General features: G+C 40.8%; 1 protein-coding gene across 1 annotated transcript; it reads right to left on the bottom strand.

The window, feature by feature from the left end:
* On the bottom strand, positions 1–26,067 carry LOC117381491 (bile salt export pump-like). The gene is made up of 28 exons (XM_055227294.1): positions 25,989–26,067; positions 25,888–25,906; positions 24,693–24,722; positions 24,570–24,624; positions 23,603–23,898; positions 23,192–23,279; positions 22,664–22,797; positions 20,557–20,728; positions 20,355–20,479; positions 20,113–20,287; positions 19,081–19,194; positions 18,849–18,959; positions 18,647–18,772; positions 18,024–18,227; positions 17,785–17,955; positions 17,510–17,711; positions 16,516–16,585; positions 16,008–16,125; positions 14,847–15,011; positions 14,141–14,245; positions 11,941–12,102; positions 10,594–10,797; positions 8,797–9,038; positions 8,565–8,721; positions 8,124–8,321; positions 5,816–6,022; positions 4,051–4,197; positions 1–967 (listed from the first exon to the last, which is right to left on the bottom strand). The coding sequence occupies exons 1-28, from the start codon at positions 26,065–26,067 to the stop codon at positions 767–769; spliced, it is 4,077 nt and encodes a 1,358-aa protein (XP_055083269.1). The 3' UTR covers positions 1–766.
* Between the last annotated feature and the right edge of the window lie 865 nt (positions 26,068–26,932).

Here is a 26,932-nt window from a genome sequence, read left to right as displayed (position 1 = left end):
CTAGTTTAAACCTTTTATTAATTCTTTTTTTCATTAACACAAACTGAAATAAAAGCAAAAAAACAACAACTGTGACGTCCCAAAACAAAACTATTCCCCGTTCCCGCCATCGTCTTTACACAATTCACTTTATAAACAAACTTCTCCAATATATTCGCCATTAAAACCTGAAATTTCACAAACACAGATGAAAAAAACACTTAAAAGTAAAATCTCACCTATTAAAATAAACCGTCACAACATTTCAAGCCACGTTTGAATGAAAAAACCCAATCAAGAACGCCTTGTTTTTCTCTTTATAATCATTTTTGTGATATTTTGTGCGTATTACACCTCACTTTAAGCTTTCATTTGGGCGTTTATAACTTTACTTTTGATGGACAGCCCCAGTCGTAACCCACATATCTTAATTTTTTTTACAATATAATCAATAAAACCAATTGTGTTTTCTTGTTTTAATTATCCTCATGTCAAAATTATTCTACAGAAACATTACAAAGAACGTTTAAGTTTCAAATACTTGTCCGTTCCATCTTTTTTAAATCTGAAATCACTCCAAACTGTTCCCCTCCGTACCACTAGGGGTCCCCGTACACCTGAAACACTGATAAAGAGCAACAAAACACAACACAAAACTCAAACACACACTTTCTGGTTCATATAAATACTGTAAGAGTGAACTGTCGGAACACGCTCCCACGTTTTTGTAACAATGTCGTTCTCGGTCGCTGTTTTCTTCTTCTTCTTCTTCTTCCTCCTCGAGCGTTTAGCTAATCGGCGCTCCCGTGGTGACGAGCTTGTAGTACGCCCCCTTCAGGCTCATGAGGTGGTCGTGCGTCCCCTTTTCGATGACGTAGCCGCGGGACATGACGGCGATGATGTCAGAGTTCTGAATGGTGGACAGACGGTGAGCGATGACGATGCAGGTGCGGCCTTCTCGAGCTTTGTCCAGAGCGTCCTGGACCGTCTGAGAAAAATGTACGAGAACACGCAGTTATGCAGTTATACACGCAGTTATACAGTTATACACGCAGTTATACACGCAGTTATACACGCAGTTATACACGCAGTTATACACGCAGTTATACACGCAGTTATACACGCAGTTATACAGTTATACACGCAGTTATACAGTTATACACGCAGTTATACAGTTATACACGCAGTTATACACGCAGTTATACAGTTATACACGCAGTTATACACGCAGTTATACACGCAGTTATACACGCACAGTTATACACGCACACAGTTATACACGCAGTTATACACACGCAGTTATACACGCACACAGTTATACACGCAGTTATACAGTTATACACGCAGTTATACACGCAGTTATACAGTTATACACGCAGTTATACACACGCAGTTATACAGTTATACACGCAGTTATACACGCAGTTATACAGTTATACACGCAGTTATACAGTTATACACGCAGTTATACACACGCAGTTATACACGCAGTTATGCAGTTATACACGCAGTTATACAGTTATACACGCAGTTATACAGTTATACACGCAGTTATACAGTTATACACGCAGTTATACACACGCAGTTATACACGCAGTTATACAGTTATACACGCAGTTATACACACGCAGTTATACACACGCAGTTATACACACGCAGTTATACACGCAGTTATACAGTTATACACACGCAGTTATACACACGCAGTTATACACGCAGTTATACAGTTATACACACGCAGTTATACACGCAGTTATACAGTTATACACACGCAGTTATACACGCAGTTATACAGTTATACACACGCAGTTATACACGCAGTTATACACGCAGTTATACAGTTATACACACGCAGTTATACACGCAGTTATACACTTATATACACGCGCAGTTATATACGCGCAGTTAACACACACTTAGTTTCACACACTTACGCACACATGCTTACACATACTTTTACACACTATTAGAGTTGCACACACGCACTTGCACATGCTAACACGCGCTTGCACACATTCATGCTAATATGCACTTACACACACATTTACACGCTTGCACAGTTACACACAAAGACGCGCTTACACACACACACACGCTAAAATGCACTTACAGATGCTTACGCACTTACCTACGCTAACGCGCACTTACACACGCTAATGTATGCTTGCACACTTACACACACATCTCTGCAGCGTCCAACAGTTCCCCGCACACACGCGGACACACACACGGTTACACATCTCTGCAGCATCCATCAGTTCCCCGTAGATGCACGGCTACACACACGGTCTCACACACTTACACACACGGTTACACACACGGTTACACACACGGTTACACACACGGTCACACACACTTAGACACACGGTTACACACACACTTACATACACGGTTACACACACACTTAGACACACGGTCTCACACACGGTTACACACACACACACCCCTACACACACCTACACACACCTACACACCCCTACACACTTACACACACACATACACACACACGGTTACACATCTCTGCAGGTCCATCAGTTCCCCGCAGACACACACGGTACAATTATAGCAATTTGACAATCATGGCTTGATTACCATCATTAGAATGTTCCAGCGGGTCGGTACCACAGAGGCTTCTTCTCTCCTCTGTGAGATTTCAACATTCGAGTCTCCCACGTCCCACAATCCCACACTCCCACAAACGCACAAATGCACACTCCCACAATCGCACACTCGCTCAGAGACACTAGTGGAGCTGCGGTGGGAGCTGATAATGCACATGATGAATGATAATGACGCTAATGGTAATAATAATGAACTGCTGCTGCTGCAAACATCAAGACGCTCAAACATCAGCGCGTTGGCCTCAGCGCGTTGGCCTCAGCGCGTTATTTAAACCGCACACTGTATATGTAAATGGTAATAGCTAACCTGCTAGCCACCGCGTTCCAAATAAGAAGTGAACATGTGCGCACTTTGACTCATTTTACATCGAAAAACTGTCTCTGCTGCTTCAGACTCATTTTGGTCTTAAATGTTCATATTAACCCTCTACATGATCCTGGGGTTTTTATTTCACTATTGTGTCTGTAAATCGATGCAGACGGTAAGGGGCGTTACCTTCATTAGCGTATCTTCAAACTCATCTTATCCCGGAAGTTCTTGTAGGCGCCGCCATCATCATTTGGGTTGTATTATTTCGTGTGGAGCGGCCGATCTTGACAGCAAATACCGTATTTTCTGAACTAAAAGTCACACTTTTTTTCGTAGTTTGGCCCCGGGTGCGACTTATACTCAGATGCGATTTATATGTGAAATTTATGGGTTTTTTCTTCATTATTATGTATTTTTTTGGCTAGTGCGTCTTATACTCCGGTTCAATTTGTGTGAAATTTATGGGGGTTTTTTTCTTCATATTTATGCAATTTTTGGCCGGTGCGAATTATACTCAGATGCAATTTATATGTGAAATTAATGGGTTTTTTCTTCTTCATTATTATGCAATTTTTGGCGGGTGCGACTTACATTCAGATGCAATTTATGTGAAATTAATGTTTTTTTTCTTCATTATTATGCTTTTTTGGCTGGCACGACTTATACTCCAGTGTGACTTATACTCCGGTTAAATTTATGTGTGAAATTAATGGGGGTTTTTTTCTTTATTAATATGCATTTTTGGCTGGCACGTCCTATACTCTGGTGCGACCTATACTCGATAAAACACGTTAAGTTCTACAGGGACAGAGCCGTTTTAAATGTTCCCAGAGAGTCGGTGCAGAGTCGACGTGGTGTTGCACATAAACATTGATCAGTTGACACAAAACAAACTAGTTTCCACACAACCAGAAGCACCACCTCATAGAAAGTTCTAGTTTAGTCACATTTACGGAAAAAGTCAGAGCGGAATCAGGTCAGCTGGCTCTTTGGTTGCTAGGACACTCGCGGTTGGAATTCATAAAAATCCAACTTCGGCTCCAAATTCTCCGTACATAACCGCTTAATTCGACGCTGTGGGTGAAGTCGCGCTCCCCCCGTTCCTCGTCTTTACACATTTCTGATTTCAGCTCGCCGTACCTTCTCGCTCTCCGTGTCCAGAGCTGACGTGGCTTCGTCCAGCAGCAGGATTTTGGGGTCACGGATAATGGCTCTGGCGATGGCGATCCTCTGCTTCTGCCCGCGGGACAACTGCGAGCCCTGCGCCCCCACGTTTGTGTCGTATTTCTAAAGACAGGGAACGGAATACAGAGTTGGAGGTCATTTCAGCAGTCGTCGTGTTTTTATATCCTGACGTATCTTTGTCTATGGCTCTTTTGGTAATGTTACGGCCTAAATCTTTACTTTTATCGATCTGTATTCATCATTTATCTGTTTTTATTGATCTGTAATGTTTCTCTCTCTTTGCCCTCGCGTAACAACAGATAGTATCATGAAAATTAGGTCAAATCTTGTTTTTTTTTTTAGCGTTCAAGACGACGTGTCCTGCAGAATAAAGTCACTCGGACTAGATTAAGACGGGAACGATTATTTTAATGGTACAAATCCACTGTTTGTTTGTTCATTTGGGACAACAGCTCTTTGACAACTGTGCACACATGAATCAATAAATCTGACTTTTTTCAATTCAACACGACTTCTCTATTGATTTCATTTTTTTTTTTAAGGTGTTTAGTATTAGAAAATCCACAACAGTAGTAATGAGAAAGACTTTATGACGTGGAAATATTGTTTTTGTTTGTTTGTGGTGCAGTTATGCTTCTGTTTTTGTTTTGTTTTGTTTTTTTTTGTTTTTTTGTAAATACCTTTAAAAATATGCAATCGACTCAATAGAATTCCACAAAAACTGGTGTTTACTATTAGAAATTCCTGAACATTAATCATCAGAAAGACTTTATGATGTGGAAATACTGTTTTTGTTTGTTTGTGTTGCTGTGTTACGTTTTTGGTGCAGTTATTATTTTTTTGGGTGTTTTTTTTTTTTTTTTTGTAAATACCTGTTTTTGTGGAATTTTTTTTTATTTCATCTATTTTTTAAGGTGTTTACTATTAGAAATTCCACAACAGAAATCATGAGAAAGACTTTATGACATGGAAATACTGTTTTTGTTCATTTGTGGTGCAGTTATGCTTCTGTTTTGTTTGTTTTTTTTGTTGTTTTTTTTGTAAATACCTTTGAAAAAAACAGTAAACACCAGCTTTTGTTTAAATCTATCGATTTCATATTTTTCACACAAAAAACAAAACAAAAACAGAAGCATAACTGCACCAAAAACATAACACAGCACCAAAAAAACAAACAAAAACAATATTTCCACGTCATAAAGTCTCTCTTGATTAATGTTAAGGAATTTCTAATAGTAAACACCTTAAAAAAAATATGAAATCAATAGAATTCCACAAAAACTGGTATTTACAGAAAAAAACATAAGTATAACTGCACCAAAAACGTAACAACACAGCACCAAAAAACTATATTTCCACGTCATAAAGTCTTTCTCTTGATCACTGTTGTGGAATTTCTAATAGTAAACACCTTAAAAATAATATGTAATCAATAGAATTCCACAAAAACTGGTGTTGACTATTAGAAATTCCGTAAAAGTTAATCATGTTAAAGACTTTATGACATGGAAATATTGTGTTTGTTTGTGTTTTTGGTGCAGTTCTGCTTCAGTTTTTTTCTACAAATGCCCGTTTTTGTGGGATTCCTTTGTGTTCCTGCGTGTGTGCCGCCTTCACGCTGATGTTAATCTCTGTCTGTCGTCTTTTCTCTTTTGTGCTGGACCAAACGGCGCCTCCAGTGTGTTTCTTGCACAGAGCCCGAGTGCGTGTGCAGTTGTACCTCGGGTAGAGACATGACAAAGCTGTGGAGCTGAGCTTTCTTAGCGGCTGAGATGACCTCGTTCAGGCTGATTTCCCTGGAGTTGTCGCCGTACTTGATGTTTTCCGCTATGCTGCAGTCAAACAGGATGGGCTCTTGGGACACGATGCCGATCTTGGAGCGCAGGAAGGCCACGTTGACCTGCGTGGAGCTGTGGCCGTCGATCATCTGCAGAACGTCATTGATTTTACCGTCAGTGCAAACAAACATTAAACTCCAAACTAACCTAATGGGCAATCATACAACAAAACAAGTCTGTAATGTCTTAACCAGCGCAGAGGTGGCACTGCCCTTTTTACATCTGGCTGCAAATCAAAACAGCATTTCCAAACCACTTCCAACTCAATTAGGGCCATTTGAATCTTGGCTCTGATCCTTCACTGGCACAAAAGCGGCTCCACTCTGGATGAAGTGCTCTCTTTTTAAAAATAAAGAACCTCGTCAGCACAAATGTCCGACTGATAAATGAATCGACGTGGAACGAGGATCTGGAGCGGCTCGGTCCACGACGGCACTAAATGTCTGCCAATTATCTGAGACAGTGACAAACCACCGCTCTGTTTCATAATGCCCAATAACACTACAGCTGCTCTTGACCTTTTATCAAAAGCTTCTTGTTCGACATCGACGGGGAGACGCTCCGCACAAAGGCTTAAACAGCAGCGCGTTTGAAGAGGTCTGCGGTGTGTTTTTAGATTTATTATTCATCTGTCATGTTTGATTGGTCTGTGTTATTTTAGTAGAACTCACTTTGACTTTACTGCTGTTCATTTGTTGGAAAAACGTAAAAATACAAGAACACGGACTGATATTATATAGTGTGAATCCGTTCAGGAGGTTCCGCTAAAGTCCTTTTGTGTAAAACTTTGGACTAAAACTGGGCAAAACTTTGTATAATCGAATCTGAAGTTCAAATCGATTAGTTTGGTCTGAAATGAGTGACGTCAAATCAAATGTTGGGGGGATATGTTTAATGTAATCGTTTGTTTTATTTCATTCATAAAAGATTTCCCAAATGGTCGATGGGTTAAATATGAACAAATACGATCTGTTGTGAAGTTTGACAGTTGTCCAGAGTTTGCAGAACATTTTTAGTGGAAAAGGGAGAGAAATCGAAAAAGTTTTAGAGGAAAAAAATCATCAATTTTATTTTCAGGCAAAACTACCCGGCCTTAGTTTTTCGACAAACGTACTGATATTATGATTACAGTTGTCCCCTCGATATATCGCGGTTCACCTTTCACGGTTTCGCCATTTCGTGGATTTTTTAGCGCAATTTTACGTGTTTTTTTTACAGTGTATGATCGTGCATTGTGTCGTGCGTCCTGATTGGCTGTTGGACTGTAGACCATTGTGTCGTGCGTCCTGATTGGCTGTTGGACTGTAGACCGTTGTGTCGTGCGTCCTGATTGGCTGTTGGACTGTAGACCATTGTGTCGTGCGTCCTGATTGGCTGTTGGACTGTAGACCATTGTCCATCAGTCTCCTCCGTGTCTCCTGTCCAGTACAGAATGTGTTCAGACAAATTCACATAAACGTTGGATCTCAGTGTGACTCTGAAGTGCTGTACGTTTGCAATTTGCTTTCTCCCCGACAAAACCCACAATGTCGATGAAACGTTCTGCACCGAGTGAGCACTATTAATCATTTCATATGTGTCCAACTTCGTAGGTTGATCATTAAAATTAAATTTGTTACAGTATTTCTAAAAGCTGTCATTTTTATTCACACTATAGGAAACCGTCTGTGTCCAGGTCTGATCCAGAGCTAAAGATGAAGTTTAAATCGGTCAACTGTTTTTCCTATACTATCCAGCATAAAAAAAACATTTATTTTTATTTCTCAAACATGTTTCAGCTTGAAAAACGGGTCTTGATCTTCGGCTTCTTTCTATAATACTGAACTTATTTTAAAAAATCCACACAGGTTTGAACTTTGAGAGAGTTTAAACGAGAGAAATGTGAGAAAATGTTAACGCCTGTGTGAGAAAAGTGTATAAAGTGTGTGGTGAGGGGTTTTACAGACAAAAACTGAGAGAATAACTGTAAAAAAATAAAGGTACTACTACAACTACTTCACAAATTTCACCTATTGTGGGTTATTTTTAGAACGGAACCCCCGCGATAAACGGCAGACGACTGTAAACAGACAGAATAGACTTTTTTTTCCATATTTGCTCAGTCTGTTGTATTCGTTCACTTCACGTCCTTTACATTTACTCCAGTAGCTCCTGTATCGGCCTAAATAAACGAGTCGTGAGTTTACGCACCACACGGCCGTGGTCCGGGTCGTAGAACCTCTCCAGCAGCTGCACGCTCGTGCTTTTACCACAGCCGCTGCTGCCCACAAAGGCCAGAGTTTGGCCCGGCTTCACGGAAACATTTAGACCGTTGAGCACCTGGATGTCGGGCCTGGAGGGGTAGGTGAACTTACAGTCAATGAACTCGAGGTTGCCTTGGAAGTTATCCTAAAACAAACAGAGGACGAGAACAAAGGTCATAATGAGGCGTGAGAGGTAGAGTGCCCCCGTGTGGCTCAGTCTGTCACTACATTTAACTAAAGTGCAGGAGAAAAACAAATTTATGCTACGCTAGGTTCAAAGGATTATGCAAATTAACAAGCGTAGAAAAACTAAGCCTTCAGTTCATTGTTTCTTGCATAAAAATGTCGTTAAAAGGAGAGTGTAACGTGAAATGTCATATCCTCAGACCCATTTTTTCCCCTTGTCGCTGTAGACGCTGATAAGAGGAACACGGTCGAGCAGCTGGAAGAAACGTGCAGCTGAGATCTTGGCTTTGGCGTAGTCCGGCGTGTAGGACGACGCTCTGCCCAGGGCTTGACCGCCTGTAATAATGGCCGAAATCACCCTAAAACCATCAAAAAGTGACTCAGTTTCACGCTTTTTTTTTAAACAAAACTTCACAAAGTCGTCCGCTTCGTACCGGAAAACCATGCTGAAGTGTAGCCCCTCTTGTCGTACCAAATATCCGCCGAACCTGTAGGAGGCGGAGTTTGTGAAGAACACGACGCACTGCGCGAAGCCGTAGCAAGCGCCGTACACGTTGGCTTTCTTTATCGCGGCGTCGTAGGGAGCGTGGAGCTGCGCCTCGAACATCTCCACAAAAAGCTTCTCTTTGCCCAAACCGGCGATGGTGCGGATGTTGTTCAGAGCCTCGCCAGAAATCTGTAAACAAACAAAAACGGAGAACAGAACAGCGTGACCCTCCAGGACACGGCGCCAAAACAAACTAAAAAGTAGCACCGCGGGAACAAAATCTGCCTATAAATCCAACTCTATTTCTGCTGTTGTGTTCTCCCCCAAAAGGAATCGTTAATCTTTAATTTAATCTGCTTTTAAATGAAGAACTAAGCATTTGTTTTACTGCGACAGAAGAAGAAAAAGTCCAGTTAAAGGTTTTTTTGTTTGTCCTGAGGTAAAGTGCTCAGTTCAAACGCACACGCCGAGTTACTCAGATTGAAAACCACTTTACTTTTATAAACTGTGTAGATGCACTATGTTTTATTTATTTATTTTGTATTTTTATCATCAGGGAGTCCCGTTGAGATTGCGTCCGAGATTCCTGAGTGCACAGTTAAAACGAACATTTACAGTTAATAAAACGCAAAGTTAGAAAGTATGTTTAAGTTTTTACAGAACCTTCTTCAGTAAATTAGTTTTGTTTGAGGAAAACTCTAGGATAACTAAAATAATAATAATAATAATAATAATAATAATAATAATAATAATAATAATAATAATAATAATAATAATAATAATAATAATAATAATAATAATAATAATAATAATAATAATAAATAATAACAAAAAAAACAACCTAAAAATAAATTAAAAATATAGTAAAAATAACCACAAAAAAAAACAACCCAAAACCCTCAAAATAAAATAAAAAATAATAATAACAAAAAAAATTAAGAAAATAAATGAAAAACCCTCAAAATAAAAAAAATAAAAAAACAACTTAAAAAAATAAAGTCAAGAAAGAACCCCAGGATCACGTAAAGAGGGTTAGTACGAACATTTAAGACTAAAATGAGTCTGAAGCAGCAGAGACAGAGGACACAGTTTTTCAATAGAAAGTGAATTGGAGCCAGAGTCGATGATGAAGGAAGTGTGGACATGATCACTTCCTGTTTGGAATGCGGTGGCAGCTAGCAGGTTAGCCATGTCCATTTATATAAACAGTCTATATATATATATATATATATATATATATATATATATATATATATATATATATATATATATATATATATATATATATATATATATATATATATATATATATATATATATATATATATATATATATATATATATATATATATATATATATATATATAATAATCATGATACAAATTATGATAAAAAATAATTCAATAATAAAAAATAATGATAAAATAATTCAATAAAAACTAAGCATATCAAAATAAATATAAATAATATAATATAAATAATAATATAAATAATTCAACAAAGGGCTCAAACTATATTAAAAAAAACAAAATTATGATTCGATCCATGACACTAGTGAGCAAATGGTGCACTTCCTGTTGTTCTCAGGTAAATCATTCTTTGTTGCAATATTTTTTCTAGATTGTACTGATTGTGAATTATGTTTTTAAAATATTCTCAACGTAGATTTGAAATTGTTGAAACTTTAAAAATGAAAATCTAACAAATTGGTAGTAATAAAAGTTTTAAAAACGCTCCGACTGACCCGTCCCGCCGTCTCCATCGCGGCTTTGTCCTGTTTAGCAAAACCCGTGAGCATTTGAGCCTGAAACCCTCCAGACAGAACGATGAACGGCAGGAAGCACAGAATGACCATGGTGAGCTTCCAGCTGAAGTAGAAGGACATCAGGATGGCCACGCCGATGTTCGTCAGAGAGTCCACGATCATTCCGATCTGGGAGCCAGTGGCCTGAGAAAAAACACCAGGAAATCAAATATTTCCAAGTCCTTCCCAAGATTTTCCTCTCCCTGATCCCTGTTTTACAAGAGGACGCACTGGAGGCAAAAACATCCTTCTCTTAAGTAAATGAGTAAAAATAGAAGTCGCTAACATCCCTTTGTTGGATTTGTCTGGACTACTATTGAATTTTCCGGATTATAAATGGCATTTTTTTCTGATTATTTTTATTTAAGGTATTGATCTCAACTGCAGCTATACAGGTTATAATAATAATAATAATAATAATAATAATAATAATAATAGAAAAAATACAGTGTAATAATAATGCTAATAAGGTATCTACTCCTCCTGTACCATTGAAAACTAAAAATTTCAACATTATGGTGATTTAAAAGACAAAGAGAAACACTGAACTCTTCATCTTTCTCTAGAGTTGGTGGAGTTGTTCAGAAGGGGATGAAGAATTTAAAGGATTTATTGATTTGGAGTGAGATCCAGAGTAAACTTGTTGCTTGTTTTTTCTTCTTTATTTATCTGATTAACTGTTAATATCTTACGTTAACAAACCAGACACGTGTTCAGTTCTGTCTGTGCTTCATGTCGCTGAATAAAATAATATAAATGTGTTGCGTTAGCGTGATGTACTGATATTCAGCCTGTTGCATTTTTTTTATTTTTTTTATTGAATTTAATACATTAATTTTTTATGTATATTATCATTTTTATTTTTTATTATTTTAATTTTATTGCATTTCATTTCTTTATTTTCATTTTTTATTTTATTACATTTTTTATTGTTTTTATTTTTTTTATCATTTTATTTTTATTACATTTTTACTTGTCTGTAAAGATAAAATGTCTGTTCTTGGTCTTGGATTTTGTAAAATAAATTTCCTCAAAAATGTGACTTATATTAGTTTTTTCTTCATCATTCTACATTTTTTGGCTGGTGCGACTTATACTCCAGAGCGACTTATAGTCCAGAAAATACGATACTTTAGGAATCCTTGGAATTCCTTCTGAGAATACCACATTTTAGAGTCTGGAAATTACTGTTCTACATCATAAACAACTGAATTTTAAACTGTCAGACCAAGAAATACGGCTTGGGATTCATGAAAGGCTTTTGTTTTCTCTCAGGACATAACTCACCCCTTGAACCTGTGAAGCATCCGTGGCCAGCCGTGTGGTCAGCGCTCCGGGGCTGTTCCTGTGGTCGTCGAACCAGCCGACCTCCTGCCCCAGCATAGCGTGGAACCCCAGCCGCCGCAGCCTCCGGGTCAACAGCTCTCCAGACTTTGAAAAGGCGTAACCCTGCAGAAAAAAAAGGGCGAGTTTACCACAAACGCTTTAGCTTTGTCTTTACATTAAAAGACCCGTTTGACGCCGTTTTCTGATCTGTTTTAATGTCGTTTCCCCGTCACAGACACACGAGGAGTTGTGTTTTCTTTCAGTTACGCATGTTTAACACACAAACCTGCGTATTTAGACCAGAAAACGCTCTGTGCCACCTTGTGATGTCATCGTGTGGTGATACAGGAAGTGCTGTGTTTTTAAACTCCACACACCTTCATTTATAGAATCATTTGGATCATTTCAGCTCCTGGAATAAATGAATGAATGAATCCTCCTCCTCTCCCCCTCTCCTCCTCTTGTTTCCTCTCCTCCTCCTTGTCTCGTCTCCTTATCTCCTCCTCTTGTCTCCTCCCCTCCTGCTCTTGTCTCCTCCTTTCCTCCTCTTGTCTCCTCTCCTCATCCTCTTGTCTCGTCTCCTCGTCCTCTTGTCTCCTCTCCTCTTCCTCTTGTCTTGTCTCCTTATCTCCTCCTTTCCTCCTTTTGTCTCCTCTCCTCCTCTTGTCTAGACTCTCCTTATCTCCTCCTTTCCTCTTGTCTCCTCTCCTCTTGTCTCGTCTCCTTATCTCCTCCTTTCCTCCTCTTGTCTCCTCTCCTCCTCTTGTCTCCTCTCCTCCTCCTCTTGTCTCCTCTCCCTGTTTAGGCCGATCTGTTCACTTAAAAACTCCCACTTGATGACATCACAAGGTGGAACGTCGCATTTTGATCTTTGTAGATGTTGCAGACTAATAATTAAGTGTGACTCAAACATGTGTGAATGAAACAAAACACAACTCCAGGTCTGTTTTTGAGGAGGAAACGGCGTTAAAACACGACTTAAAGCTTAAAGAATCCATTTAGTTTAATTCAGGACGTTTAAATGTTTTGAATGTTTCGTTGGAATAGATGAGAGCCGCTTTAATGCATTTTGAACAGTCTGACAAAACCAAATCAAAAGTGTAAGGAACAGCAGACAGTCTCGCAAAATCACACACAAAAAAATGATTTGAAACAATGCTCCAAAAAAAAAGAGCTCACTTTGGAAAAAACAAACACGAAAACGACTTAACGATTTGCAAATGTGACTGAATGATTTGCAGATTAAACTTTTGAAATGTTCAGTTTTGGTTAGAAAAAAAAAAAAGCATCAAAGCGACAGAGAAAAACTGTAATGACTTAACGATTTGCAAAAGTAACTGGCGGATTTAAAGCCTGGAAGATGCAAAACGCGCACGGGTCAAACGACGCGCATCAAGGCTAGCAGTTATAGCGCCAAATTTGTAGCAGAGTTCAATATTTGTAATTCTGATCGCGAGTGTCATAGCAACCAAAGAGCCAATCAGGAGCGAGGCCTGTTCCTGCCTGCGCTGCTGGTTTAGCACATAGTGGACGATTAGCAACGCTGCCGATAAAGCCTGTTGCTAACGCTAGCGGGAGTGACGTCAGGGAAAGACGCCGCCTGATTCGTCTCTTATTAATGTTCTCATCTTGAAACTCCACACTCTTTAATTTCTAGAATCATTTGGATAATTTCAGAGCTGGAATTGCCAATCTTTACAGAACTAAAGGTCAAAGGAGCATTTAACTTAAACACTGGAAAACACTCCACCTCGTGATGTCATCATGTGGTGATACAGGAAGTGCTCCACTGTGTTTTTAAACTCCACACACCTTCATTTCTAGAATCATTTGGATCATTTCCGCTCTGTAAATGCCAATCTCCACTAAAACAAAAGGTAAAAGGAGCTTGAAAACCACCACTTCATGACATCACAAGGTGGAACGGAGCGTTTTTGAGCTTTGGCAATGTTGACGGACTAATAATAAAGTGTGTGAATGAATCAAAACACAACTCCAGGTCTGTTTTTGAGTACATGACCGCAGTATAACACGACTTAACGCTCACAAGACGCTCTTTGTGTAACATCTGACCTTTTAAACGACATACGGCGCCGTGTGTACGTGTGTCGTGAGACTTGGCGAACACGTGTGCGCTCGGGGAGTAAAGACTTCGACTTACCTGAAGCATCTGCGTGACGAAAGAAAGCACTCCGACCAGGACAAAGAAGAGGCAGATGTTATCTATCTCGTCACGCTGCTTCTGAGAATCCGGTATAGAGAAAGTCTGCGCACACACAGAGGAGGCACACACACTCGGGCTGTTACACACTCGGGCTGCTACACACTCGGGCTGTTACGCACTCACACTCGGGCTGTCACACACTCGGGCTGTCACACACTCGGGCTGTCACACACTCGGGCTGTCACACACTCGGGCTGTCACACACTCGGGCTGTCACACACTCGGGCTGTTACACACTCGGGCTGTTACACACACTCGGGCCGTCTCACACACTCGGGCCGTCTCACACACTCGGGCCGTCTCACACACTCGGGCCGTCTCACACACTCGGGCCGTCACGCACTCGGGCCGTCTCGCACTCGGGCCGTCTCGCACTCGGGCCGTCTCACACTCGGGCCGTCTCACACTCGGGCCTGTCTCACACTCGGGCCTGTCTCACACTCGGGCCTGTCTCACACTCGGGCCGTCTCACACTCGGGCCGTCACACACTCGGGGCCGTCACACACTCGGGGCCGTCACACACTCGGGGCCGTCACACACTCGGGCCGTTTCACACACTCGCGCCGTTTCACACACTCGGGGCCGTCACACACTCGGGCCCGTCACACACTCGGGCCGTCTCACACTGATGCGTTCACTTACAGCCAGGATTTGACTGAAGAGCAGCGAGTACACGGGGTTGACTCCTCCGTTAACTGCGGCGCCGATGGATCCGAACAGCATGTACGGCCACTCGGGTCGGTTGTATTTGAGGATCCTCGCCACGGGAGCGGGTTCCACCGACTCCTCCTCTTCTTCGACAGCAGCCTTTTTATCAGAACAACGTCAAAATGCGTCACGATAAAACATTTCGAAGCGATTTTTGAGATGTACCGCGATAAACGACGTACTTCACGGCACGCACGCCATCAAAATGAAACACGAAAATGACGATAAATCATTTTAAAATAGATTGAATCATAAAAAGACATGAGCTGCAACAAATAATTAACCAAAAGATTAACCAAAGAGCTGATTTATTCTCGCATTTACGTGAAAAAAAACCCTGAAATAACGAAAAAAACGATTTAATTTTGCAAACGCAGGATAAAAACTCAGCTCTAAAAACACGATAATATTGAAATTAATCTTAAAGTAGAAGTATTTCCAAAAAAATTATTCTAAAAGTGGTAGAAACGATATGGTTTTATAAGACAAACGGCGATAAATAAATAGAATTAAACACTCTAGTTCATGTCCAAGTTATTTATTCAACCCACCACCTCAAATCTAATAGTAGAACAAGAAAAATAACAACATTTTTCAGTTGGTACGAAGAAAAAATGATTGTTCTGTCTGATTATATATCGATAAGTTGCGCCTAAGCTTTGTTCACTATGAGGGTTTTGTTGGACAATTTGATTAGATGTTAATAATTTGATCTTTTACGGCTTAAATCTGATCAAACAGCCAAAAAATTCACAAAAAATTCCCAGTAGTGCAAAAAGAAATACTAACCCTAAAAATGTATTTGTAGTGAAAGAAATACTTCATTTTGTGAGTTTAACTAAAGATTTTGCGCAGTTTTTTGGTTTCGCAATAGATCCAACAGGTTTTGATGCTTGTATTACTTTGAAAAATGCATTTAAAGCTTTGAAAACATCTGAAAAACGCACCAAAGCGACTGAGAAAACCCGTATTAGCCTGAGCGTGTGATCTTTGTCGTTCAGGCAGGTTCCAGAACAATAATCCTTCCATTACCCGGGTTTTACAGCAGGTTTGCGCTCACATAAAGTCAGATGCGCCGGACTCGTCAACACAAACCTTTGATTTGTCGGGCTGGGACAGCGAGTACGCTCTGGGGCCAAGATCTCCCGCGGAGGAAACTGAATTAGGAATGAGGTTGGACATCTGTGATCTGGTCCGCTGGCGAATGGAGGCCCTGAGACGACCAAAGTCAAAGAAACATGAGCGTTGTGCAAACCCGGGCTTCAACATTCACATATATTCACATTCTTTTGGTGTAGGCGTAAGAAAACTGCTGGTTTAGATTACGTCCTGGCTTTTTTTCCCCTCACACCCAAAGCCTTTTATACTGTTGTGTTTCCAGATGAAGGTGTCAGCGTAATGCTTCAAATGGCCATGTAAATGCAAAAGGCTATTTTAGCAAATTACGGCGCCGGTCTCTGCTTTGACACGGACAAATTTTCAGCCACGTAACAGCTTCTCTAATAACCCAATTTAGATGCTAGCTCGGGTTTTGTTAATGCGCAAGAAAGAGAATCAGCAGAAAGCGAAGAAGAAGAAGCGGGGGGATGTGTTTGGACGTCACCTCAGACTCTCTCGGTAGCTTCCTGCTCTGATCATCGTGCGTCCCTCCAGATCTTCTTCTGTGTTGGCCACTAGTGCGAGACACGGCGGAGTGAGTCTTCAGCAACTCAAATCCAAAAGCATTTAAACATACAGTGGTCCCTCGTTTATCGCGGGGGGTTACGTTCTAAAAAAATAACCCACGATGGGCGAAATCAGCGAAGTATCAGCTGTATTTTTTTCAGTTATTATACAGCGTGGCCCAGACGTCAGCGGCACTTTTAAATCGTCCATCGCTCCTATAATCCTTAAATTAAACTCACCAAATTTTAGCAGTAGATAAAATGAACCTTCCCCGATTTTTGGCGATATAAACGGTTATAATTGTTCACTTACACTTGAACTTATCACTACTTAAACTACGGGAAGTAAAAATGAACTTTTAAGTGTCCACCATTTTGGTTTTCGCCCTGAACAGCCCGATCCAACACACTTTGCGTCACATTTAAAGCATTTTCGCCCTATTTCTCTTATTTGATCCTCGATATCACGTTTTAAGTCGTTTATTAAGTCGTCTGAGGTTTATTCACAAACATCTTTTCTTTAAGATCGACCCACAGGAAGAAATCAGGACTAGTCAGGTCTGTGGAGATCACATACTGCCCCCTGTCTTTGAAAAACACTTATTATTCCTTTAACGGCGTTTACGCTCGGGGCGTCTCTGGGATTAAAATGTCTGAATTTGACCCATGTGACTCAAAGTTCCACTGGACAATGAGGGTTCGTTCCTCGGTGCTGGATTTTCTCAGATTAATGTCGGAAGAGTCGTTCTAAACGCTCTGAAAAAATGAAAGAAAAAGATTTAGAAACGAAAGAGTTATGAGTTTTTTTCAGCTGTCAGTGACTTTTGGGCCACGCTGTCTGTGTTTTGCAGCATCAGGACGCACATCACAACTAAAAAAAGGCGAGACTGCGAAAGTTGAACCGCGATAAAACGAGGGACAACGGTTTATTACTTTCTCTGGCTTTCTCGTTCAGAGCCTTGTCTCCTTGGCTCTGCAGCGTGACCAGGGTGAAGTACACTCCCTTCCTCTCCAGTAGCTCGTTGTGTTTCCCTCGCTCAACCGCACGCCCATGCTCGAAACCCACGATCACGTCCGCGTTCTTTATCGTGGACAAGCGGTGAGCGATGGAGATGGTCGTCCTGCCCAGTCGTACCTGGATAAACGTCAAGAAAAACCCTCAAAGACGACAAGAACTTTTAAAGAACTCGGAGAAGTGCGGCACCTACTTTATCCAGAGCTTCTTGGACCACGGCCTCGCTCTCGTTGTCCAGAGCAGACGTGGCCATGTCCAGCAGGAGAATACGAGGGTTTCTGACCAGCGCTCGGGCTATGGCGATGCGCTGCTTCTGTCCTCCGCTCATCTGACCACCGCCCTCGCCCACCAGCGTGTCGAATTTCTGAAACAACATCATCATCGTTTTAGTAAAGCCAAACGCGTACGTTCTGTTTTTCTGCAGATCACTACCTGAGGCAAGTCCATGATGAAGTTGTACGCGTTGGCCTCCTTCGTAGCCTTAACGATATCATCCATGGTCACCCCGGGACGTCCGTAGCGGATGTTCTCTGCGATGGTGGTGGCGAAAAGCACCGGCTCCTGCTCCACGATGCCAATCAGAGAGCGCAGCCACTGGATATGGAGCCCTCTGATGTCATGGCCGTCCAGGGTCACCTGAGACGCAGGACGCACGGAGCAGGTGGCTCGGCTCAAAGTGATGGATGAAGCCGTTACGCCGTTTGTTGCTTTAATATATTTTGTGCTATACTTTTCTTTTGCGTAACCTTGACATTGTAGCTTTTAGAGGCCTTTTTTTTTTCTGCAGGAGCGAGTAGAAAACGCAGCTCAAGGTCTAACTCCATTGAAATTGAAAAAGTGGGCTCTATGGGCTTATTGTCTGATAATGAAAGAGATTATCATGTCATTTTATCAATCCCCCGGGACGTCTATTTTTAAAACTCCTCTGAATGTAAAAAAGAAGACAGCTGCTACACCAAACGACTTCATTTCCAGCTCCACAAAAAGGCAGCTGACTCGAGAACGACTATATTACTCCTGTAGCTTTGATAGCGTGTTTTGAAATGCAAACTCACCATGCCCTCTTTGGGGTCGTAGAAGCGTTGGATGAGCTGAACGGTGGTGCTTTTCCCCGCGCCGCTCGGACCCACAAACGCCGTGGTCTCTCCCGACTTCACTGCGACGCTGAGCTGGTCCAGGATCTGTCACAAACAAACGCTGGACGTTACAAACACAATGGGTTTGTTCTCTGATTTGATAAACCTCTGCGCTGGTTACCTTTACTTCAGGTCTCGAGGGGTAGTGGAAGGTCACGTTATGAAACTCAATATCTCCTTTGACCCTGTCCAGTTTATATCCAGCCTCGGACAAACAGTCGATCTCCGGCTCCTGCCAGTGGCACATTTCAAGCAACAGTCCATCAATAAGGCTCAGCGGTTGCCATAGAAATAACATCAGTGTTATTTCTCAGCCTCATAATAGCTCCGAGTTAAAATGCCACATGTCTTACTCTATCGATAGTTTCGAAGATGCTGGTTGCGGCTCCACGGCCCGCGGCAAACGCCTGCAGACACGGAGACGCCTGGCCCAAGTTCATGGCGGCGATCAAGACACCGAAAAACACCTGAAAAGAGGTAAAAAAAAAAGATAATAAATGTAAGTTTTAATGCAATTATCACTGATTTTGAGCTATAATGTGAAAAGTGCAGAGGTGAGAAGGTCAAAACTGTCCAATTATATTCATATTTATATAGATTTTAACTATTTGGGACACTGCGCTTTAATTCTACTTAAAGCACATGTGTCAAACTCAAGGCCCCCGGGCTAAATGTGGCCGCCCACGTCGTTTTATGTGGCCCACAACAAGATAAATTAAAAGGTTTGACTGTCTTAAAATGTTACTTTATCAGGAGATACAGTTGTACAGCCATTTTTTTTAAATCTATGGAAATGTATGTGTAATATTTTTAACTTAAATAAGAAATAAATACAGAGACAGTTAATGCACAAGTTAAAAAAGTAGTTACATTTGTTTAAAGTGTGGGCCTTTGAGAGCAACCATTTTGCTGATGTGGCCCTCGGTGAAAAGGTGTTTGACGTCCCTGACTTAAAGCGTCCATATTACGTTGTTTTCTGATCTGTTATAACGTTTCCTCGTCAAAAATAGACCTGGAGTTGTGTTTTTTCTTTTTTTTCTTGTTTCATTCGAACGTTTAAAACAGAAACCCTGCAGATTTAAGCTGAGTTCTGCTCCTTCACTTGAATAATTTGGATAATTTCAGCCCTGGAATTGCCAATTTCTACTAAACTAAAGTTAAAAATGGAGCTGTTGACTTGAAAACTACCACTTGATGACATCACGAGGTGGAACGGACACAACAAAACACAACTCTAGGTCTGTTTTTGAGAAGGAAACGGCTTTAGAACATGGATTAAACCTCACGAGAGTCCATTTTGTGCAATAGAGAAGCTTTAAGTGAACATTTTTAATCATAAATTGCGCCGAATCTACTACTTTTGTGTTTGTGCGATGGATTCAAACCTGCAGTAGCGTTCCCGGCGTGTACTCCTTTGCGTCCACCACCAAACCGGAGCCGTACCAAAAGGCCAGAGCGTAACAGAGGAAGATGATGAACCACATGTATCCGGTGAAGAACCCCATGATGAGGCCCTTCCTGATGCCCCACTGCTGCGCGGACACCAGGTTTCTATCGTATCTGGACACACGGGACGGTCAGCGGTCAACGAAACGCTAAGCTAACACCACACCTGCGCAGAATTTACCTGTCCACTTCCTTTTTCTCCCCGCCAAACGCCGCCACCGTACGAATAGAAGACAGGACCTCGTCAGCCACCGCTCCCGCCTTAGCGTACGCCTGCAGCTCCAGACCCGTCAGCTTCGCCACGAACTATCGACGGAGTAAATAAAGTAAATAAAGTTGCGTCCAAAAACCGCCAAAGCTAACGCGGTGATAACGGGACGTACTAGCGCCATGAGGCCGGTCGCGACGCCGATCAGAGGACTCGCCGCTACAATCACCAGAGTTAGCTTCCAGCCTTTGATGAAGCCGACGCAGAAGCCGCACACGAACGTGGTGAAACGCTGCAGGAAAATGGCCACCTGGTCGGCGATGGCGTTGTTGATCTTGTTGATGTCGCTGGAAAACGCAGGAAATAAGTAAATTATTCAAACTGATCCCATAGACTGTGCAAAGCGTTCAGCTCCAAATGAAGCTAATGGAGGCTAGCAGTTATAGCGGCTAATTTGGAGCCGAGTTTCGTGTCTGTAATTCTGACCGTGAGTATCATAGCGACCAAAGAGCCAATCCAGAGCGAGGCTGTTGAAGTTAACGCCCCTTCCCGCCCGCACCTCTGGTTTAACGGGGATCGGGCCCTTAGCAACGCTGTCAATCAAACCTGTTGCTAACGCTAACAGGAGTGACCTCAGGGAAAGAAGGACCTGATTTGTCTGTTATTAACCTCCTAAAACTCGAGCTCTTTCGTGGTACTTTTGAATAATTTTAATAAAACATTTGAATAAGGATTTGCGAAAACTGTTAAGAGCCTGAAACATTTTGCAACATTTGTCCTGAGTAAAAACAAAATGAGAAACAACAATTGTGCCTCATTTGAAGAGCAGCAGACATGAGCCTTTAACGAAAGTCCATCTAGAATCTGAACTATAATATGTTAAACTCTTCTGTCGCCTTTAAGTGACAGTTTAATGACGTCATGTGGACACCAGGACCCAGGAGGTTAATGTTCATATCTTTGATTTACAGACACAATAGTGAAATAAAAACCCCAGGATCATGTAGAGGGTTAATACGAACATTTAAGACCAAAACGACAAGTCTGACAGCAGCAGAGACAGAGGAAAAAAAAACAACATAAATAATAATAATAAAAATACAAAAATACAAATAATAATAAAAATAATATAAATAAATACCTCAATAACAAAAAATACATATAAATAAACTAAAAAATAATAAAATAATAAAATAACTAAAAAAAAACCCAATAAACTCCATATAACTCAGAAAAATGAACCCCAGGATCATGTAGAGGGTTAATATGAACATTTAAGACCAAAATGATGAGTCTGACAGCAGCAGGTACGAAGAGAGGGGACAGTTTTTCAAAAGAACAAAAAATAAATAAATAAAAAACTCAAAAACAAAAAAAACATATAAATAAATAAACAAAAAATAAAGAAAAAAATCTAAAACCTCAAAATAACAAAAAAAACACTCAAAAAATAACAATAAACTGTGAATAACTCAAAAAAAAAATTAAAAAAAATTAACTCCAGGATCATGTAGAGCGGGTTAGTACGAACATTTAACACCAAAATTAGTCTGACAGCAGCAGGTACAGAGAGAGGGGACAGTTTAAAAAAAATTAAATAAATAAATAAACTCAAAACAAAAAATAAATTAATAAATAACTCAAAATAACAAAATATACATATAAATAAATAAATTAAAAATAAAGAAAAAAAATCGAAAACCTCAATAACTAAAAAAAAACAAACCCTCAAAAAATAACATAAGTAAATAACAATAAACTGTGAATAACTAAAAAAATAAATTAAAATAAATTAATTAACTCCAGGATCATGTAGAGGGTTAATATGAACATTTATGACCAAAATGAGTCTGAAGCAGCAGAGACAGAGAGAGGACACAGTTTTTCAATAGAAAATGAACTGGAGCCAGAGTCGATGGAAGCTAGCAGGTTAGCTACGTCCATTTACATATACAGTCTGAGGTCAGGGCTGGGTGTAGCTGTATATTTTGTCGACCATTTCTACTTCCTCAAAGCGTGACACGAAGCTCCGACCTCAGGACCTGCTCTGATCTTCCCGAGCAGCTGTGAGGTTGATTTTTTAAGCTGCTACTGTATTAAATAAATATTAATAATACGCAGGACAAGGACATAGATATAATTAAGAGATGTAATCATTGTCAAAAAAAAAAAAAAAAAAGTATTCTACGGTTTAAAAGCAACTTAAATATTCTGCAGTCTCCAAAATCCTCCACAGTGAACAAAGCCCCGTGGTTTTTCAATAGAAAGTGAACTGGACTCACTCAGACATGCGAGTGTTGAGCTCCCCCACAGACGTACAGTCGAACCAGCCGATCTCCATCCGCATCACTTTACTGAAATACTGTTTTCTGATGAGCTGGACTTGTCCGGCCGCTGCTCTCACCCACAGCGAGATCTGCAGTCGGACGAGAAGCTGCGGTTAGATTTGAACACGACAAAAGTGCAGTGAAATGTGTCGAAGTTCTATGTATCGCTGAAGTAAATACGGATGATAATATTGCAGATTTCAACCACAAAACTCCTCTAAATCTTCAATATTGTTAAAAAATCATGAGCTGCACTAAATAAATAAACAGTTTGCGTCTGTAATGAGTCAGACACGTTTTTAATCCAAACTTTTACGGCTTAAATCTGATCGTAGAGCTAAAAAATGACCCAAAACTTGATAAATATTGACTCCAAAAATATCGTTCCAGGTTTCAAATACTGAACGATAAGTCGATAAAGTGATGATCAGGTCTAAAGATGATTTACAAAAGGAGGAAATAATGTGTCTAAACTAAACTAACCTGGAGGTAGCCCAACAAAAACACTGCGATTCCAATTCCAGCGTAGTAAAAAGCGAATTTGGTCATTTCGTATTCGATGTCTAGATTCCTGAAAGAGACAAACACAGAGTAAATAAAAGATGAGCCGTGTAGAGGAGCCTGTGAACACGGGTCTAAAAAGAACACGGGTCTAAAAAGAACACGGGTCTAAAAAGAACACGGGTCTTTTAATAACGTGTCATACATGAGGCTCCATGTTGGAAAAGCCTCGTCCTCATGCATTTGTCACAAGCACTTAGCTCAGAGCAGCTCACCCAGAGGAGCCGCACTCAGAGGAGCCGCACTCAGAGGAGCCGCCCTGTGCTAAGTGCGGCTCCTCCAGAGGAGTCGCACTCACCCACAGGGCGGCTCCTCCAGAGGAGTCGCACTCACCCACAGGGCAGCTCCTCCAGAGGAGTCATCATTTCCCATGTTGCATTGCTCATGGCGCTCCAGCCGCTCTGGCTCATGTTCAGTCCTGCAGTGTAGTTCTTCTTCCACTGGATGGTGCCGTTCACACACTCTTTCCTGTCGTCCTTCAGCGCGTTCAGCTCGACGTCGTACTCGATGAAAGTGTCGGTGAGGAGCCCGAACACCAGCAGCATCAGGGGCTGGGCGGAGCCGTGGAGCACGGCGCAAGCTCCGCCCACCGCCATCATCAGGACGTCCCGCTTTGTGGAGAAACGGAACTGTGCAGAAACATGGACCGAGGTACAGCAGCGGCAGGGAGACAAGTACAAGTAGTAAAGTACTTAAGTAAAGTACAGATACCTCAAAATTCTACTTAAGTACATTTTCCATTTGAGAGCAGTATCTGTACTTTCTACTCCACTACATTTTTTAACTAAACAGGAAAAGTACTTTTTTGAGGGGTTATTTTTACCATGTTCGTGGAAACATCCTGAATAAAGTTTCGAGTTGAAGTTTTGACTTTGAGCAAAACAAAAATAAACTCACAAAATTCAGAAGAAAAATTAAGAAATAGATTTTGTTACTGAAATACCAAAATGTCTAATTTTTAATCAATATTTCTACATTTACACTTTAAGAGTAAAAAGTAAAAGTGTTATAAAAATTAAAAAAAAGGTAAACTATGTGTATTAAAAGTCCTTATATGAAAAATTCACCTTATTTATTGAATGACCCTCGTATTTACGCTGAGAAATGAGTCGTAGAAGATTGAATTCTGACTATTTAAATGCACATGGAATATTTTTGGAGGGATAAATCTTCTGTACGGTTTGGTTTCGATATTACCGTTTATCGTCTGTATTTACGTCAGAAAGATATCGCAAATCTTCCAAACGTTTTACCGCGACAGCTCGAATCTAAAGGAAACGACCAAAGAGACGGACGTTACCAGCTGGAAGAACCCGACTCTTATGGCCGGCTGCTCCTCCGCCTTCCCCGGCGCCCTGACAAACAAAACAAGTTTATTTAGACCGACGCCGACGTCAACCCTTTTATTTTTATTTTGACTTACTTTGCGTTCTCTTTAGACGCCGACATACTCCTGCGAGGAAGAAAAAAAACGCTTTAGTTGTCGTGGAAAAAAACAAGAATCGTACAGTTTAGTTCATAGTTCAAAACGTGTAGCTCAACAACGGGATTTCTGAATTATTATTGTGCTCAAACGCAGTAAATTAAACGTAGATTATCGATGTAAATGTGTCTTTTTGATGCCTGATAAATGGAAACTGGTTTACGTTTTTATAGACGTCAAACTGCGTCACATCTAAGTCTCATTGTGCCTCTTATACAGCGTGGCCCAAAAGTCAGCGGCACTTTTAAATCGTCCATCGCTCCTATAATTCTTATGTTACACTCATCAAATTTTAGCAGTAGATAAACTGAACCTTCCGAGATTTTTGGCGATATAAACGGTTATAATTGTTCACTTACACTTGAACTTATCACGACTTAAACTTGGAAATAAAAATGATCTAATTTCCGGGCGTATGTCTCTTATTTGATCCTCGATATCACGTTTTAAGTTGTTTATTAAGTCGTCTGAGGTTTATTCACAAACATCTTTTCTTTAAGATCGACCCACAGGAAGAAATCGGGACTAGTCAGGTCTGTGGAGATTCTGCCCCCCGTCTTTGAAAAACACGTATTATTCCTTTAATGGCGTTTACGCTTGGGGCATCTCTGGGATTAAAATGTCGAATTTGACCCATGTGACTCAAAGTTCCACTGTACAATGAGGGTTCGTTCCTCGGTGCTGAATTTGCTCAGATTAATGTCGGAAGAGTCGTTCTAAATGCTCTGAAAAAATGAAAGAAAAATATCTAGAAACGAAAGAGTTATGAGTTTTTTTCAGCTGTCAGTGACTTTTGGGCCGCGCTGTATTTGCTCAATTTCTCGCAAACGTAAAAATTTGGTAAAGGCAGCGCACCGGAGAGAAAAGGTTGGAGATCGTAGGTGTAGTTTATCCAAAAAATGCAAGATTGGGTCCAGAAGAACAAGAACATTTGAGCACAATAAAAAAATGAACCTATGGCATTTTTTTTTAAGTATTTCTTCAACATTTTTCTTCAGTAAAAGCACGGATCTTCTATCTGGTACCAAAGACCAAGACCATCGTTCTCCAAAACCCTACAACGACGAGACTCTTTCTTCGATCAACCTCAGACCTCTTCCGATAATGTGCGTTTGTAAGAATACTCCCCACTCACATGTACGATCCAGCGGGCTCTACAAAAGATCGGTTTTATAATTCAGTTAAGCGTTTCGGGGCAGGTCCATGTTCCATCGTGCGGCGAAATAAATCACAAACCTTCATCTGAGACTTCATAGCTGCGGTTTTCCTGGCCCAGTTTTTTTATGCTTTGTAATGTGACCGAACCTGCTGGCATTTTGAATCATCTGGAGGAAAAAAAAAACAGCCAAAACGATCAAGCTAATCAAACGTTAAAAGCGAACGTAAGAGCGATGCTTACCTACGCGTCCGTGCAGGGTTAAAAGACGGTTTAAGATGGAGTTGAATGTGTTTGTAGAAGCTGCGAGGCTGGAGCGTGGCCCCGTGCGGCTGCTGTGTGTTCTCTACAGCTGCACGAGGTGTTTTTGAGTTGGTTTTGTGTGAATCGTGGGGTCAGAGTGTGCGTTTGAGGGTAAGTGTCCGGCCGGTTGTACTGTAAAGGTCAATGGCCGAGGCAGCAAACACTTTACCTGCGGTTCGTGCGTCGTCCTACAGCAACTGCAGCGGGATTTAAAGCGCACGTGTGACGCTGTTTTTTTGTTTTTTTTATGATCTGTGTTATTTTAATGTTTCCTCGTCACAAACGGAACTGGAGTTGTGGTTTTTTTTGCTTCGTTTGCACATGTTTAACGCACAAAACCTGCACATTTAGGCTGAGTTTTTGTCTCAAACTGAAAAAAAAACGCTGTTCCACTACCACTTCATGACATCACGAGGTGGAACGGAGCATTTTGAGCTTCAGACTAATAATAATGAAAGAAAACACAACTCCAGGTCTGTTTTTGATGAGGAAACAACATTTTAACAGTCATTTTTGTGTAATATAGGACCTTTTAAATCAGCAAAATTGACTTTTCAGACGTTTTTTGGACTGATTTATGAGCTCATTTTCAAAATTTTAGTGATCGTCCCCAGTTTGCACACACCCACCGCTCCGGACTCACGTCGTTCCTCAATTTTACTCTCTTAATTCATAAAAATCTGCTGCTCGCTAGTGTGACGTGCAGCGCGTTTATACGTAA

The sequence above is a fragment of the Periophthalmus magnuspinnatus genome, chromosome 2, assembly GCF_009829125.3.
Source record: "Periophthalmus magnuspinnatus isolate fPerMag1 chromosome 2, fPerMag1.2.pri, whole genome shotgun sequence".
Classification (NCBI taxonomy): Eukaryota; Metazoa; Chordata; class Actinopteri; order Gobiiformes; family Gobiidae; genus Periophthalmus; species Periophthalmus magnuspinnatus.
This window is presented reverse-complemented; position numbering and strand designations above follow the sequence as displayed.